We start from the raw sequence: 18,617 nt of genomic DNA, 5'->3' as shown, positions 1-18,617 counted from the left end.
GGTGAGTGCTGGCTTTTCTCAGAGTGCTGTATTAAAACATATTCAAGGAGCCAAAGACTTCCACTGTTGAAAGTACAAACTATTCTCAGTGCTGTATCAGGTTTATTCATGGTGGGTAAGCCACAGAAGGTCACAGGTAAATGCAAATGATGTTCTAAGAGGCTGTATTACAGCATATTCAAGGAGGGTAAGCCACAGAAGCTTACTGGTGAAAGGGCAGTTTTTCTCAGAGTGCTGTTTCAAGCATATTTATGGTGGTTAACCACAGAAGGTCACTTGAAAGGGCAGGCTGTTCGTTTCCACATGGAAACGAATTCAGGCGTACACGCAAAGGTTTTTTGTCGTATTGGCGTTTCATCCACACCGAAACAGCATTTCGGGTGACTGTAAATGATACCTTTTGAAAACGGGTCCCAGAGTGCACAAATCCACAAATGATTACCGTTTCATCTCTGTGTGGACGGTTACGTCACACATAGCGTAGCTCTCTTAAGGTGCCTGCGCAGGTCCAGCCAAAACAATCCTCTTCTCTCTTTTCGTGCATATCCGTGGCAGCGTTACAGCGTCACTTACAGGCTTGGCATATGCACCACATCGTTTTCAGTCGTTTTCAGTGGTTCCATGTTTACATGGATATTTCCTGAAACGATTCCGTCTTTACGAAAACTTTTTCAAAACAAAACGGCAATATATATCGTTTTTGTCCCCGTGTGGACGGGGCCCCAGAGTGCTGTATGAAAGCATATTTATGGGGTAGGCCAAAGAAGGTTGCTGGTGAAAGGGCAGGTTGCTTTAAGATTGCTGTCAAAAAATATTTAGTCCATATATATTTTAATAATAATAATCCCAATTATGAGGTAGCAGATTTTTTATTTCAGTGAGCTATAGGCCATAATAATCAACATTAAAACAAAAAGTCAAAAAATGTTTCACTTTGTTTGAGATTAACATCGAATAAATGGAATTTTAACTATTTGAATTAGATTAATGGAAAAATTTACATTTTCATGACATTCTAATTTTTAAGTTGCACCTGTATGAGGCCAACCACTATTGAGTTTTACCACCTTTAAATTGCTGAATGTTTAAAACAGCCAGTCTTCTCTTAGTGTCCTTTTTCAGTTATGTTATAGAAATAGAGCATAATAACTCCAGATCATCTAACAGGCTAAAAACACTAAAAACCAGTAGTATTGTTCTTTAAAGTGTGTAATTGTGATGTGTTGTTATTTTACCTGTGTAGCAGAATCACAGATCGTCCTCGAGGTCAGACTGATGTTCTTTTATCTGGAAACACAGAGAGAGGATGCAGCTCTAAACCAATCTGCAGTTCACCCAAATGATCACAGCTTTTCTCTATTATCTTCATCATCATCACCATTGATTTATCCACTGCACCACTGCTGTCTTTAAAGAAGACATGCATGTTTTAAAGTCATGTACGCCCACAGGGAACAAAGGATCTCTCGTCCTTATTAACACACTTTGTTTCACAAATAAAGCAGCAGATTAGGGGCTGCCGTGTTCCCCGCCTGCGCTCAGATTAATGAAGGTGCCTCGCTCCGTCAGGCAGGTAGAAACCCTCGGGCTGGTTCTGTACCATTATGTTTCCCTGTAAAGAAACAGAGAAAGAACCGCTCCTACGCTCGGCTGATCTGCTTCAATAACAATAAAAAGAGGGGACAGCGAACGCCTCGTACTACACTGATTATGCAAATGGCCTCTTTGTAGAGGGGAGCAATGAGGCAGACTTTAGTGTATTTTTGAGGAAGATGAAGGAGAAAGGTTTTCTACAGGGCAGAGAAAGTGCAGGTTAAAAACATGTCTACTATCAACACTATAAGGCTGTTAATCCACCTCTGTTAAATACTGAAAAAAAAATTACTTCACTTATTCTGATTTTTGTTGTTTATTAAAATACTTGTGCTTGAGGTTTGGATACTTAGAAATTTAGGTGTTACTTTCACTTCTTACATTTTAAATTGTATAAACCATCTGATAAACCCAGGTTAGTATCTATGCTAGTAACACATAATCCACTAGATGGCAGACTTACATTATCAGATCAAGCAATGTTTCTCACCTGGTCTACAGTTAGAACCCACCAACACCTCCTTAACGACAAATACCCTTCACTTCAGAAAATTTTCAATTGTAGCACAATGATTTAAAAAAATAGTGTGCAGTTTGGGTTTGAGATGGGAAAAAAGGTGAGCACCAGAGATCCTGTATGGAGATGGGACAAGGTTCCAGAAGACCACCATCACTGCAGCTCTCCATCAGTCTGGGCTTTAAGGCAGGGTGGCTAGTTTTAGGGGTATAGATGTAAATATTTACCCTGTGGAGGTAGTTTTAGGGGAATAGATGTAAATATTAACCCTGTGGGGGTAGTTTTAGGGGTACATATGTACATATTTACTCTGTGGTGGTAGTTTAAGGGGTATAGGTTTATGTATTTACCCTGTGGGGGTAGTTTTAGGGGTTTAGATGTATGTATATATTTACCCTGTGGGGGTAGTTTTAGGGGTACAGATGTATGTATATATTTATCATGTGAGGGTGGTTTTAGGGGTATAGATATAAATATTTACCCTGTGGGGGTAGTTTTAGGGGTACAGATGTACATATTTACACTACGTGGGTAGTTTTAGGGGTATAGATGTAAATATTTACCCTGTGGGGATAGTTTTAGGGGTACAGATGTACATATTTACCCTTTATGTGTAGTTTAGGGGTACAGATGTATGTATTTACTCTTTGTGGGTAGTTTTAGGGGTTTAGATGTATGTATATATTTACCCTGTGGGGGTAGTTTTAGGGGTACAGATGTATGTATATATTTATCATGTGAGGGTGGTTTTAGGGGTATAGATATAAATATTTACCCTGTGGGGGTAGTTTTAGGGGTACAGATGTACATATTTACACTACGTGGGTAGTTTTAGGGGTATAGATGTAAATATTTACCCTGTGGGGATAGTTTTAGGGGTACAGATGTACATATTTACCCTTTATGTGTAGTTTAGGGGTACAGATGTATGTATTTACTCTTTGTGGGTAGTTTTAGGGGTATAGATGTATGTACTTACTTTGTGGGGGTAGTTTTAGAGGGATAGATGTAAATATTTACCCTGTGGGGGTAGTTTTTGGGGTTAACGTGTATATATTTACCCAGCCACGGTAGTTTTAGGGGTATAGATGTATGTACTTACTTTGTGGGGGTAGTTTTAGAGGGATAGATGTACATATTTACTCTGTGGGGGTAGTTTTAGGGGTATAGATGTATGTACTTACTCTGTTGGGGTAGCTCTAGAGGTACAGATGTACATATTTACTCTGTGGGAGTGGGTATAGATATAAATATTTATCCTGTGGGGGTAGTTTTAGGAGTAAAGGTGTATATATTTACTCTGTGGGGGTAGTTTTAGGGGTACAGGTGTATATATTTACTCTGTGGGGGTAGTTTTAGGGGTATAGATGTATGTACTTACTCTGTGGGGGTAGTTTTAGAGGTACAGATGTACATATTTACTCTGTGGGAGTGGGTATAGATATAAATATTTATCCTGTGGGGGTAGTTTTAGGGGTAAAGGTGTATATATTTACTCTGTGGGGGTAGTTTTAGGGGTTCAGGTGTATATATTTACCCTGTGGGAGTAGTTGTGGGGGTAGTAGTGGTTGTAGTTCAGAGGTTCCTCCTCGCTGGCCTCTCCTGGTTCTGGACTTTCTCTCTCCAGGCTGCTGACTGAACCTCTATGAGGAGAGTCACACACACTCTGAATACACTCTGACACACACACAGACACAGAAGAGCTACAGTTAGTGCTGGTCATTTAGCTTGATGCTAACACTCAATGGAAATTACCATTAAGAAGCTAACAGAGTCAGCATTTTGATCATGGCAATTGTAACAGAAGAAATGCTTATAATCTAAAGATTCTTAAAGACACCAGTGTTTGAGGTAATGCTCTCAGTTATTCTGATAATCTCTTATATAGATTAAAATGCAGACATGTGGGTTAAGATTAGGTTGTAGCATAGATAATTTCTACAGCTTTAATAAAGTTTTAATAAACATGTAATCTACCAGTGCCTCCCTTGTCCCTTTTTTACTAGAAGCAGTGAAGGCATCATTCATAAATCTGACTGTGGTTTAAATCCACCCAGTGATCAGCTGACATCTCAACCTAACTATTCTGACGTCTGATGATCAGCGATGGGCCGGCTGTGCAGAGAGAGCTGGTTTGTTTACCTTCAGATGTGATCGGCTATCGTGCTGCATCTGTGAGGAATGGTTCAATGACAGAACTGCCTCCAGCAGAGCGTGGATTATGACAGGGAGGTAAACAGCGATAAACGCCGGCCTCATAACCTTTCATAAGCTCCCCTTCAGCGCTCACGAGTTATCTCGTCCCTAAACAACGCTGTGTGTGTGTGTGGCTGTGAGGTTTTATTTCCTCACGAGGATGAAAAAGATGAGGAAATTATCCAAAGTGACATGTTGACACTTTCACCGTCTTTAGATTATTTTCCAACATTAACGTTTGGAAACTTCTCTACCTCCCAGCAGAGCACGAGGCAGCAAAACTTTAGAAGTCATGGCTGGAATGTAAGCTAGACCCAACCTTTGGTCTTTAAGTCTATATGTCAGGGTCTTACACCTCAGTTAGACAGGGATTTATATCCATTTTTGGCATTCACAAACCAAGCGGTAATCCTTGATGCTCTGTGTTAGTTGACCTAAATTCATAAAGAACACTGTCAGATATCTGACTGCTCATACTTCATCCTGATTGGACTGGCAAACCAGTACCTGACCTGATCTGTGGTTTGTGTTCCATGGTGGCAAAAACATTTTCCTTAAAGTACGTCCACTGTGACCAACTCCCATGTTCTGTGAAGTAAAATTGCTGTCTTAAAGTCTAATTATCTTCAAAGAGAGTAATGTTACAGCAGTTTATAGATGAAAATACAGGATACTGCCTTGAAAAAACTCATCTACAGTGCATTTGCCCTCTTCCTGATGAGAAAGAAAGTCTATCAGTCAGGAAAGATTTACAAAGACATTTTCAAGACTTAAAGATGGTGAGAGCCATTATCCACAAATGGAGAAAACTTGGAACAGTAGTGAACCATCTGAGAAGGGGCTGGCCTACCAAAACAACTCCAAGATACGCATCAATGACTCATCCAGGAGGTCCCAAAAGAACCCAGGACATCTGAAGACCTGCAGGCATCACTTGACTCAGCTGACTAGACTCAGGAATTTTGACCCACTCTCCTTTGATTTTAATTCAGCCACATTGGAGGGTTTTCCAGTATGGATGGCTACTTTAAGGTCATGCCACAGCATCTCGATCAGATTTAAGTCCTGATTTTGACTAGGCCACTCCAAAATCTTCATTATTTATTTTTCTTAAGCCATTCAGAGGTGGACTTGCTGGTGTGTTTGGGATAATTTTCCTGCTGCATAACCCAAGTGTGCTTGAGCCTTAAGTCACAAACTGAGGGCTGGACATTTTCCCTCAGGATTTTCTGGTAGAGGGCAGAATCCACAGTTCCATCAATTACAGCAAGTCGTTCAGGACCTGAGGCAGAAACGCAGCCCCAGACTATCACACTACCACCGTGTTTGACTGTTGGTCTGATGTTCTTACGATAAAATGCTTAGTTTTACTCCAGATGGAACGGGATACTCACCTTCCAAAACTTCTGTCAGGTCGAGTCTTGAGGATCATCAAGATGTTTTAGTCAAATGTAAGACAAGTCTCTTTGGCCTTGGAACTCTTCCATGACACCATTGTTGCCCAGTCTCTTTTTGTTGAATCATGAACTCTGACCTTAACTGAGTCAGTGAAGCCTGCAGGTCTTTAGATGTTGTTCTGGGATCTTCTGGGGCCTCCTGGATGAGTCGTCGTTGCACTCTTGGAGTCATTCTGGTAGGCCGGCCACTCCTGGGAAGGTTCACCATTGTTCACAGTTTTCTCCATTTGTGGGTAATGGCTCTCAGCATGGTTGTCTAGAGTCTAAAACCTTAGAACTATCTTTGTAACACTTTCCAGATTGATAGATATCAATGACTTTGTTTCTCATCTGTTCTTGAATTTCTTTAGACGGTGCCATGATATGTTGGAGATCTTTAAGCCTAGTTCACTTTGTCAGACAGGTTCTATTTAAGGGATTTCTTGATTCAACAGGTCTGGCAGTAGTCAGGCCAGGGTGTGGACAGAGAAGGACCAGGTAGGTTTGAATGTCTTTTTTCCCTTGATAGATTAAATGATCATTTATTTTGTCCAACATAAAGATTTGCTTGATGTTCTGAAACATATACAGCCCTGTATCTTTGTAGAGATCCTCTGCAATGTTTTCAGAAGCACAGAGTCAAAGTCTGAGCCTTTCAGTGATTAAAACGTCAACCTTCAGTGGATCTATTTTGATCCAGCATATTCCCTTTCAAGGATTATGTTATAGTCAGTCATTACAGCTGAGTCATGCCAGAGAATGGGGGTTTCAGGGTCACCTGGACCCAAACAGTCTGAATTAAAACACCAAAACTTGTTTAGCTAGGGCCCAAATTTGACAAATATCCCTATAATTCACATTTTATATCTTTGGTACAAGCGTGTGAATGTCTGCCACCTTTTATAAGACTTTAAACAGAGTTAGGGGACAGGGAGATGTAAAACAGATTTCTGTCCCTACCTGTGCAGTCCTTCCTCTGTCTGTCCATCTTGTCTACACAGTCCAACAGGCCGTCGATCTGCACCTTTATCACTGTCAGCTCCCTCTTTATGGCGAGGAGCTCTGCCATCTTCACTGAGGAGACACAGAACGAGAGAGAAGAGGAGAAACAGGGTCAATATGGAAGTTTGTGATGGTTACAGTGCCTTTAAATAAAACAGAGATGTTTTACCATTTTAATGGTTTTATAAATCAGTTATGGTCAATATAATTTGGCTTTTTGACCCCAAAAAACCTTTAAATGACAAAATGAAAATAGATTTCTTAATCTGGCTTGTACATTTTGACTCTGTAATTTTACTCCATTCTTCTTTGCTAAACTGATCAAGCTCTGTCAGGTTGCACATGGACTGGTTGTGAACAGCCCTTTCCAAGTCTGGCCAAAATTCCTGTATTGGATTGAGGTCTGGGCTTTGACCCGGCCACTCCAGAACATTCCCCTTGTTGTCTTTAAACCATGTCTGTGTAGCTTTTGTTGTATGCTTCAGCTCATTGTTCTACTGGAAAATAAATCTCCCAAGCTGTAGTTCTCTTGCAGACTGAGTAAGATTGCCCTCCAGGGTTTTCCTGAATTTTGCTGCATTCATGTTACTTTCTGTCTTTACAAGACTTCCAGAGCCAGCTGCTTTGAAGCATCCCCACAGCATGATGCTGCCACCACCGTGCTCCACAGTGGGGATGGTGTGTTCGTGGTGTGTCAGTGTTTGGCATCTTGTCCATTCTGGTCTCATCAGACCAAAGAACTTTCTCCCTCTTGACCATGGAGTCTCCCACATGCCTTGTGGTGAACTCTAGTCCATACTGAATCTGAGTTTTCTTCAACAGTGTCTTTCTCTTTGCCACTCTCCCATAAAGCTCTGACTGGTGAAGAACCCGGCCAACAGTTGTTGTCGGCAGAGTCTCTCCCATCTCAGCTGCTGAAGCTTGGAACTCCTTCAGAGTAGTCATGGGTGTCTTGGTGGACTCTCTCACTAGTTTCCTTCTTGCACGCCCACTCAGTTTGTGAGGACGGTCTGATCTAGGCAGATTTACACGTGACATATTCCTTCATTTCTTCATGATGGGTTTAACTGAACTCTGGGGGAAATGTTTTGTACCCACCCCCTGACTTATACTTTTCGATATCTTTTTCTCTGAGTTGCTTGGAGTGTTCTTTTGTCTTCATGGTGTAATGGTTGCCAGGAATACTGATTAACCAATGACTGGACCTTCCACATAGAAGCTGGGGGCAAACCCCCAACTGTCTACATGAAGGCAGACTCCCACTACCCACTGAGCCACAGTCACCAAAGATTTTAATAAAGCAACATGAGTCCTACATATTAGGACAGATTTTGCTTTTATACTGAACCTCATATAATTGGGTGTATTACAGTATAAAACAAGAAAATGAAGAGTGCATAAAGATCACATTAGTTGAATTCCTGCACTATTCCCACATCAGATCTTGCAGATAATTTAAAAGTGAACTGGCAAGAAAAATTCTGGGCAAAACCAGGATAAAAATTTAGACCGTATGTGTTCACACATGCTGCCACAGATAATTTTTGGAAATGATCAGGAGTCAGGTGTGAAAACCTTTTAAGGTATGATGCGTGCATCTGATTTGTTCTTATCCATAGGAGAAACCTACACCCATGTACAGACCGTGTTTAAAGTGTTGATTTCTTTTAGATTTAATCTCCGCTTCATAAATTCAACACTCTCTTTAAAATCAGAGTGGCTCCATGCAGATCTAAATGTCATCCAGTGATCCCTGCAGCTATCAACCCTGTAGTCCTGCTCCACAAATTACTCTAAGCGCTGCACTCCCACCTCCCTCCTTGGCCTCTTCGTGCTCTTAAAGGACCGCCCTCGCTGGCAACGACTTGCCAAACGACCCTGAAAACTCTCTCCCTCCTAAAGCTCCTCGACCTCTGGAGCTGGCAAAGGCAATCTAATCTCTCAGTGATGGGGCGAAGTAAAAACTATTAAGGCTTGTAATAAACTAGTATAAACAATTCTGATTTGCCACGCACTATTAACCCGCTCTAATTGCATGTGCTGATAGGCTCGGCTTGGTTATAGCAGGAAGGAGAGCCCTGCGGTACAGAAGCTTTTAATGAAGAGACCATCTGGCGCGCCCCCCCGCCCGCCTTCCCTGCAGCACCCCGGGGCCCTAACATCGAGACGAGCCATCACACAGGCAGGATGATAACATGAACAAGCCCCCTAGATAGAGAGATATTTAAACAGCGGACTATGATGGTCACAACGAGGAGCAGGCAGGCCGAGGCTCCTGAGAGAGTTCTGAATTTAAAAGCGTTTAATTGGAGGAGGTCGAGGCGTTAAACACTCCTGTTTCGACCTCCGCTGTCAGCAGGGTGTCGATGTCTCTGCCCTCTCTGCTTAAAAGCTTTTTAACATTCAAACTGACAACACGGGAGCGTGAACCGTCTCTGACACGTTCACTCTGGCTCAGTACTTCCTCTCATCACTGCACTGAGCAGAGTCACGGTCATCACCCCTGTTATGAGGAATTCTGAGGAATAATGCGGTTCTTTGATTGTGGAAACTACAAAGCTGCACTAAAACTTTTAAAAGCAGAGGACAGATCTGAATCATCTCAGTGAAATGGTCAGAAAGTGACAGGATGAAACACAAATTAACATGTAGTTTAGCAGATATTACAAAGAGGTAAAGGCTATAAGACCATCTCCAAGCAGCTCCATGTTCCTGTGACTACAGTTTACCAGATTATTCAGAAGTTTAGGGTCCACGGGACTGTAGCCAACCTCCCTGGACAAAGAGACGGATAATATGAATGGTAACCAAAGAGCCCAGAACAACTCCCACAGAGATTAGAGGTCAACTCCAAGGTCAAGGTACATCAGTGTCAGACACACCACCCATCGCTGTTTTAGCCAAAGTGGACTTAATGGAAGACGACAGAGGAAGACTCAACTGCTGAGAGACGATCATAAAAAAGTCAGACAGGAATTTACCAGAATGCATTTTGACAAGCCACAAAGCTTCTGGGAGAATGTTCTTCAGACAGACGAGACAAAACTGGAGCTTTTTTGGACAGTCACATCAGCTCTATGATCACAGACGCAGAAATGAAGCACCCAAAGAAAAGAAGACTGTAGCTACTGTGAAACATGGAAGAGTTCTATGTTCTGGAGCTGTTTTGCTGCATCTGGCACAGGGGGCCAGAATCTGTACAGGGCCCAATGAAATCTCAAGACTATTGAGGCATTCTGGAGCCAAATGTGCTGCCCTGTATCAGAAAGCTTGGTCTCAGTCTCAGATCATGGGTCTTCCAACAGGATAATGAGCCCAAACACAGAGCTGAAAACAGACAAGAATAGCTAAGAGCCAAACACTGGACTATTCTGAAGAGGCCTTCTACTTGGACTTTTCCATTACATAGCGTGGCTTTGCTTGACTTGGCATGGCAGCCCAGCACAGCATGGGGCTTGCTTTTCCACCACAACTGAGCTACCTGTTTGAGGGCATGTCTTATGCAACATTTTGAGCCCTCCTCGATCTCTCTTCACTGTCTGGTCTGAATGACTTTACATCGCACTAAACTATGACAGTGCTGCAAGCTGCTCTTTTCACATTCTCTCTCCCCGTCTCTCTTTTCCTCTCTCTGTCCACGATCAGTAAACAAACCATAGTTCACGCTTATCATCAAAGGAGAGAATTTTCCTGCCTTTAAGTTGAAGAATAGTCTCCTTATTATTGATTTGTGGGTCTCTAAAGAGCAGATAATGAACACAATCATATTTTTGGATTGGGCAGTGAGAAATGCATGTTTTACTCGCGCCAGTAAATGAATTAAAGACAGACTCCGTCATGGGCAAAATGTTACTAACATCTACTGAATTTTAGTTTTTAAAAGTCTAGAATTCATTATTGTATAAGAGGGGGAAAGGCTCAAACTTTTGTTATTAGTAGGTGCAGAAAAAGGTGTATTCCTGGATCTGTGCCTGGTCCTTCCTGATCTCATCCATCAGAGTGATCAAGCTATCCTGCTTGAGCGCGACTCGGTGTGGCTCAGCGCAGCCAAACTGTTGATGGAAATGCAAATCAGCACGGCTTGGATTGGCTCGGCACGGCCTAAAGCCATTGTTGAAAAGCCCCATATGAGCCATGATCTAAATCCTAGTGAACATCTGTGGAAGAAGCTGAAACAGTCTGGAGAAGGCATCTTTCAGACCTGAGACAGCTGGAGCAGTTTGATCACAAGGATGGGCCAAAATACCTGGGACAGGTACAGAACTCTCACTGAGTTACAGAAACTGCTTGATTGCAGTGATTGTCTCTAAAGGCTGTCAACAAAATCTTAAGTTAAGGGTACCATCATTGTAGTCCAGGCCAGTTTCATTTGTTTTTTTGAATGATTCTGTTGAACCAGAATTCAAAAGCAATGTCTGATTTTCATTAGTTAATTTTAGGTAAATTTCATAAATTTCTTTTGTCAGTTTTAATTTATTTCATTGACTATTGTGTGTTTTTCTTTCTTTAACGGTAGGGTACCACGATTTTGTTGTTGTGCAAATTTAGATTTTATATATATAACAGACATGCACTGGTTGGTGACTGAAGACGATCCTGTATTTCCATTTTCTCAGGCTTAGAAAGAGAGAAAAAGATTTTATCTATTTTTTTATTTATATGTTTTTATTTAATTTATAACTTAATTTTTGGACAGAATTATAAGTTTACAGTGTGAGGAGGATGATAATTTTAACATACTTGACTGACCAAAGTTTCATTGTGAAGCATTTGGTCTTTTTGGACAGAAAACTACGGTGCTGTCTCTCCTGAAAGAGTATGAAGTTGGATGTTTTTAGGTCTAGAAACTTCTTTGTATTGGATCGAAAGTTAACTACCTTCAAACCCTGAAGTAATTCTGCTCATTGGTTGTGCCACGGTTCATTTACAGAGTGAATAAGAAGCACCACTCCTCTGTGGTCTGATCAAGATAAGCACCTGGCAGCACACAGCCATCTCCACAGAGCAGACAGACTTAAAATAGATAATGTGGGCAGTTTCATAATGAACATAAAAAGCTCTGACCTCTCACTCAGTTTCACTCAAAAATAAATAAATAAATAAACTAATCTAAACAGGGTATTGCTTCACCTCATTCAGAACAGACATACAGAGAAAACCACAGACTAAAGCCTGATTTATGCCTTTATCTGATATATTTCCATGACTGATATCATGGAAAGTACAGTGTTAAAGCGAGTTTTCAGAGAGAGAGAGAGAGAGAGAGAGAGAGAGAGAGAGAGGAGGGTCGGGTGGGGGTGAGCGAGCAAGCGAGAATAAACCAAGAGGCGCTGATCTGAATCATCATTCACCCATCTCCTTTTTGTTATATTTCCATGGTTGAAATCCACATGATAAATGAGCAAACTTTGGTGTTTAAAGTGAGGTTTCAGGGGTGAGCAAGCAAGGTGGAAGCAGCGGGAACTGTTTTAAATCATCGGTCACCTTGGACACATACGAAATTTCGCATAAAATCGAACCTGTTACGAAAAAACAGGAAATAAAACGACAATTTTGGCATCAGTGTGCAGACATGATTAGAACAACATGAAACAGGCTCATTGTGCAAAGGCCTTAACACAGTACTGAGACACCTGCAGGCTGCTGCAGCCTCTCTGTGCGCTGTCAGCACGGAGACCGATGCGCTTTCATTAATCTATGATGTCGAGGTCAGTGATAGAGCCCACTGGCTACAAGATTTTAATAGATTAAATAACCTCCTTGATAGTCCATGTGTCCAAAATGGAAAGGTCTATGCATCTGTCTGCGTGTGTGCACTGAAATGCAGGTGCATCCTCATCATTCCAGTCCATCAAAATGAAGGACAGCCTTCAAAACTCTCCGTCATCCTTCAAAAAAATCTGTCAATGATGGAGAATATTTGGTTAACGCGACCACTGCAAACATAACCGATGATGTAGCATTGCGATATGTGTGCTAATAACAGGAAGAAAGACAAGAAAAAGCAACTGCTGGAAATGACGTTTTGAGAGGACCAATCACAGCCCTTGCAGTCCGCGTCGCCGCGACGCATAGTTAGAATTTTTTGGAGGTGCGTGTCAACGCAGAGGGCTACACGTAGCTATGACATTGACGTGATGCAGAAGTATAAATCAGGCTTAAAACAGCAGAAGAGAATACTGGTAATACTGAAATACTGGGAATGCTTCAACTCTAATCAGGTGCTGAATCCATCAGCTGAAGAAGACTTTAAAAGAACTCAAAACCACAGTGAAAGAAACTTTCAGGGACAGAAAGTGACTCCCTGTTTATCTGCTGTGTCTTCTGCTTCACTCTGAGACAGAATGGCGTCCAAGTCAGACGATCATCTGAGCTGTCCACTCAGCCAGGACATCTTCAAAGACCCTGTCATCCTGTCCTGCAGCCACAACTTCTGTAGAGTGTGTATGGAGAACTTCTGGAAAAAGAGGGAGAACAAGGAGTGTCCTGTTTGTAGGATGAGAGCTTCAGAGAAATTAAAACCAAACTTGGCTTTAGAGAATCTGAGTGAGACTTTTCTGCAGGAGAGAGACCAGAGATCTTCAGAGGATCTCTGCAGTCTGCAGCATTGAGATTAGAAATCTCTTTTACAAGAGAGACCTGGCCAAGGTAGCAGCCATGCAAAGTCAAAAGTGATATAAAACAGATACAAATACTAGAATAATTGAGTTAATAAATAAATAATAATTATAAAAACTTTTAATTTAGTATTTTTGTTAAGATTTCAAAAGAGTGAGAAATATATATTTACTGTAAAAGCCTAAATTTAAATAATTATTTAATAATTTCTACAATTAAAAAACTCATAGTTAAATATTCACTTTTGTTTGGATTCATTTCACTGATTTAACTTTACTGTGATTTATTTACCTGAAAATGGTGACTCCAGCTAGAACTAAGTATTAGATTTTATCATTTGAACATCTAGGTTTTTTTTTAGCAGGTTTATTTTTTTACCGAATTGTGTAAATTAACATTTTGCTATTTCTATTTTTTCTGGTTTTCTGATTGGAAACAATTATTTGAAATAAATGGAATAAAAGGAAGAAAAGTTGTCCTGGCTCTTCTTTGCCACCGTCACCTTTCAAGTTCAGGAAAACCTGCATTAACCTCCTGACTCTGCATCCTCATATGAGGACATTGTAGTGTGGCTTTCCCACAACAGTTTCTACTATTAGAGTATTTGAGATAATCGACTGGAAGTAGTGTTGTAGTACTTGAGAACAGTCTTGGTCTTGAGACCGGTATCGAGACCACATTTTGCATGTGGAATGACTCCAGAGCATCTTTACACGGTCCTGTCTCGGTCTCAGACTGGCCGGACTCAGGATTTTCCTTCAAGACTGATGAAACCAGCACTGATCTGCTATTCTTTGACTTCATTAATGTGATAATAAGGAGAAGCACTTGCTAAAACAACAAATAGCTACACCTGCAAAAACTTGGACATCAGTCCATCTTATTTCTAGTCAGATATACCTCTGAATACTTACTTAAGGCCTCATTCACCTGACAAATCTAGATAAAAGTCTCATTTTCAGATATTTAAAATAATCCTGGACTTGTTAGTGGCTTTTAAATACATCAAGGATTTATTTTTTACAAGAGGTTAGTCGAACAAATTTGTTAAGATATGAGATTTTTTGTTCAAACTTGGCATGTTTTTTAAAATTGATTTTTATGGTCTTGGTCTTGACTCGGTCTTGACCCCCAAAAGTCTTGGCCTTGTTTTGGTCTAGGATAGTGTGGTCTTGAGGACAACACTACCTGAAAGGTCCAGTGTTATTTAAATGTAAACTGTAAATTTAAATTTAAATTTACTTGTATACTGGGAGAATTAGCAATAAAATCTTCATGAATTTTCACAGATAATTTGGGGAATATGTCTGGTATGTTTTATTTCTAGTATGTTTTTGAGCTGGATGAAAAATAAAGTACCATCAAACTCTGAACTAATTCTGCTCATTGGTTGTGCCACAGGTCATCTACACCACCCCTCTGTGGTCTGCTTTAGATAAACGTGTCTACTTCTGATAAAGCCACTGGCAGCCCGGGACCATGTACACAGAGCCAATAGGCCAACGACACACAGAGTATGTGGTCAGTCTCATGATAAATTTAAGAAGCTCCGCCCTCTAACTCTGTTTACCTCAGAAAAACAGAAAACACGCTGTTAGTTCACCTCACTCAGAGGAGATGGACAGAGAAAACCACAGACCAAGACCAGCAGGGCTTCCACTGAGACAGGACAGCTGGTTATCTGGGGATACTGGGAATGCTTCCTCTTTAACCAGGTACTGAATCCTTTATCTGAACCAGACTTTGGAAGAACTTAGAACCAAAGTGTAAGTAGTTTTCAGGGACAGGGAGTGACCTCCTGTTTTCTGCTTTACTCTGAAACAGAATGGCGTCCAAGTTAGAGGAGGATCTGAGCTGTCCGGTCTGCCAGGACATCTTTAAAGACCCCGTCATCCTGTCCTGCAGCCACAGCTTCTGTAGAGCATGTGTGGAGAACTTTTGGAAGGAGAAGGAGAACAAGGACTTTCCTGTTTGTAAGAGGAGATTGTCAAAGGATGTAATGCCAAACTTTGCTTTAAAGAGTCTGAGTGAGACTTTCCTGCAGGAGAGAGATCAGAGATCTTCAGAGGATCTCTGCGGTCTCCATCATGAGAAGCTCACACTCTTCTGTCTGGACCATCAGGAGCCGGTGTGTCACATCTGCAGAGATTCAGAAAATCACACTGAGCACCGATTCAGAGCCATGGATGAAGCTGCAGAAGAACACAAGAAGAACCTTGAGGAAACTCTGCAGCCCTTACAGGAGAAGTTAGAGGCTCTCAAAGAAGTCAAAGTGAAGTTTGATCAAACAGAAGCTCACATGGAGGTCCAGGCCAAAGACACGGAGAGGCAGATTAAGGAGCAGTTCAAGCAGCTTCATCAGTTTCTAGCAGAGGAAGAGGAGGCCAGGCTGCGTGCACTGAGGGAGGAAGAGGAGCAGAAGAGGCAGAGGATGAGGGAGCAGACGGAGGCTCTGAGTGCACAGATAGCAGCTGTTTCAGACACAGTCAGAGTCACAGAGGATGAGCTGACAGCCCAGGACGTCCCGTTCCTGAAAAACTACAAGGCTGCAGTGGAAAGAGTCCAGCAGTGCACCCTGCTGGAGGAGCCACAGCTGCCCTCAGGAGCTCTGATAGACCAGGCCAAACACCTGGGCAACCTGGGCTTCAACATCTGGATCAAGATGAAGGACATGGTCTACCTCACACCCGTCTTTCTAGACCCAAATACGGCTCATCCAGACCTCATCCTATCTGAAGATCTGACTGGAATGAGACAAGGAGAGGAGCAGCAGCTTCCTGATAATCCAGAGAGGTTTAATGAATACTGCGCTGTCCTGGGCTCTGAGGGATTTAGCTCAGGGACTCACAGCTGGGACGTCCGGGTTGGAGACAGTCCATACTGGTCATTGGGAGTGTTAGCAGAGTCTGCCCAGAGGAAGGGAGATATAAAGTCTGAATTATGGAGGGTGTATCATCATTATGGTAAATACAGAGCATCCCCACCATCACCTCCACCCACTGATCTGTCAATGGAGATGAGACCAAAGAGGATCAGAGTGAATCTGGACTTTAACAGAGGAGAGCTGTCATTCCGTGATCTTGATTCTAACGCTCTCATTCACACCTTCACTCACTCACACCTTTACTGGCAGGATGTTTCCATACTTTGTTACTGAGTTTGACCCCCCACTGACAGTTTTACCAAAGAAGATCTCTGCTACCCTGCGACAAAACTAAAACCTCATTTAGCTTTAAAGAAAAAGTTTTTTATTAATATACTTTGGTTTAGAAACCTCAGTAAAGATCTTTGCACACAGGGTGCACTATGTTTCAGATGTTTGTTTGTTTGTTTGTTTTTTCCAAGAAACATCACTCACTCAAACCTTGCACGTTGAGTCTGTTGAAATGTAATTGTAGAGAATCTTTGCAGATGACTTCACACAGCAGTGGAGAACTCCCCTTGGGGGGGGGCAAGAAGGGATTTCTGCAGAATAATCCGCAGATGGGTCATGTTTGAGCTGTTTATGACTATGCCAAGCTTTCACAGTGCTAAAATATAAACATTCTTAATTCCTAAGCTACTTTTGTGTCCCAATAGTTGTGAAATATTCAGGCAAAAAACTTCAAAAAGATTGAAAAAGTTGTGAAATGGCAAAAGCCAGGAATTGAAAAAGAAAAAAATTAAATAATTATTTACAATGTATGTAGACATTTTCTGATAACAACCTGTGGCAGGCTGGTTCCTACTAGGACAAAAATAAGCAATGAAGATGAGCCTCACAGTGGGTTCATCCACCAGCTCTCATGGCACTGTGACCAGTGGGAGACATGAAGACCAGTTTTTAAATTCAGTCTCTGATACGTGGCTGTGAGTACAAACTTCTGCCTTTATCTGATATAAACCATGGTTGAGATCCACACTCAGGCAAATAATGACGAGGGAGAAGGAAGCTGCTGGCGCTGCTCTGATAAGACCTAAATGACTTGGCAGACGTGAAAAACTAACGTTTCAGCGTCAGTGTGCAAACATCATGAAAACAACATGAGATGGATTTTCTTTCTTAATGTGCAAAAAATGTAGATGAAAAAAAAAACACACTCAGTGTGCAAAGGCCTTAACTCTGACTGCAGCGTGCTAACTCTTCTCTCTCTGCATCAGTGACTGGTTTTAAAGTTCTTTAAATGATTTGTGTTGTTTTTGCTGTTCATTTATTAAGCCACTCTAGAACATTATTTAGTGTTGTTTATTATTTGATGTGTGTTTTGAATAGATTCATATACTGTTAGTTTATTAGTAGGCATACTCACCTGGTGTCTGGTTCTTCACCTGCATGAACTGTTGTTTATTTTCACTGCTGGACAAAAGATGGCAGAGCTGAGATGGTTAAAGGCAGTGAGGTTCAGTGAACAGGTGAACGGGAACACGGTTGGTTTAATGAACAGAAGCAGCAACAAGCTGCAGGAGCGGGTTACAGAGGAGACGCCATTGCTCTGTTTTGTTTGTTTCAAATATTATAAAGTCTTTTTTAATAATACACAGATGTACAATTTAATACAAGAGTGTGTGCATAAGGCTGTTCATTTAACTTCTGATGTGTGTGTTAGTTTCTGTGGTTTGTGGCTACATTGTGTTTGATGTGATTTAGATAAAGTCTTATTTCTGTGATTTGACTAAAACCCTCTGAGGATTCTAATTATTAGAGTGAATTAAGTAAATGTTTTGATGTATTAATGCAATTTCTCCCTTTTCAGTTTAAATAAATTAAGATACAATATCTAACAACAAAAATATATAAAAATGATTATTATTAGAACTAAAAATTAAAAGAATTGAAAAATAAAACTGAAATAACTGAATATATAAAAAATATAAATAATTATTATAAAGATATAAAACCTAACAATGAAAAGATAAAAATAACTCATGTTAGAATTAAAAATGTAAACAATTGAAAAATAAAATTAGAACATAATTGAGAATCTAAATGTAAATCATTATTACAAACATACAATATCCAACAACAAATTAATTGGAAAATTATTATGATTAGAATTAAAAACTGAAATAAAAAAAATAAAATAATTGAGAACATAAATATAAATAAATATTATAAAGATACAATACCTAAATGAAAAGATGATTCTTATTAGAATTAAGAAACTTAAATAATTGAACATAAAATAATAAAATAACCAAGTGTATAAATGTAAATAATTATCATAAAGGCTTTTGATAAAGTACTTATTGTTGAGATTAAAATACCTTACATAAAA

At 40.7% G+C, this 18,617-nt stretch overlaps 2 protein-coding genes across 2 annotated transcripts in view; one reads left to right on the top strand and one right to left on the bottom strand.

Annotated features, from left to right (window-relative positions):
• The window catches only part of LOC121515787 (RNA-binding Raly-like protein), a 70,679-nt gene that overhangs the window by 1,707 nt on the left and 50,355 nt on the right, over positions 1 to 18,617 (bottom strand). The window contains exons 6-8 of the mRNA XM_041796766.1: positions 6,703 to 6,816; positions 3,648 to 3,787; positions 1,236 to 1,287 (exon numbers count right to left, since the gene is read on the bottom strand). Of these exons, the coding sequence (XP_041652700.1) occupies positions 1,249 to 1,287; positions 3,648 to 3,787; positions 6,703 to 6,816 (293 nt within the window). The 3' untranslated portion in view covers positions 1,236 to 1,248. The remainder of the gene's footprint in view (positions 1 to 1,235; positions 1,288 to 3,647; positions 3,788 to 6,702; positions 6,817 to 18,617) is intronic.
• LOC121515786 (E3 ubiquitin-protein ligase TRIM39-like) lies at positions 14,943 to 18,104 on the top strand. Its single transcript, XM_041796765.1, has 2 exons — positions 14,943 to 15,077; positions 15,187 to 18,104. The coding sequence occupies exons 1-2, from the start codon at positions 14,980 to 14,982 to the stop codon at positions 16,517 to 16,519; spliced, it is 1,431 nt and encodes a 476-aa protein (XP_041652699.1). The 5' UTR covers positions 14,943 to 14,979; the 3' UTR covers positions 16,520 to 18,104.

The sequence above is a fragment of the Cheilinus undulatus genome, linkage group 9, assembly GCF_018320785.1.
Source record: "Cheilinus undulatus linkage group 9, ASM1832078v1, whole genome shotgun sequence".
Classification (NCBI taxonomy): Eukaryota; Metazoa; Chordata; class Actinopteri; order Labriformes; family Labridae; genus Cheilinus; species Cheilinus undulatus.
Note: the sequence above shows the minus strand (reverse complement) of the source record. Positions and strands in the feature narration are given on the sequence as shown.

What these genes read in the sequence shown, in the direction of transcription:
- LOC121515786 (XM_041796765.1), top strand. Translation starts at nt 14,980, where the DNA reads ATGGACAGAGAAAACCACAGACCAAGACCAGCAGGGCTTCCACTGAGA. An exon ending in AATGCTTCCTCTTTAACCAG is followed by an intron (nt 15,078 to 15,186) that starts GTACTGAATCCT and finishes ACTCTGAAACAG; the next exon opens with AATGGCGTCCAAGTTAGAGG.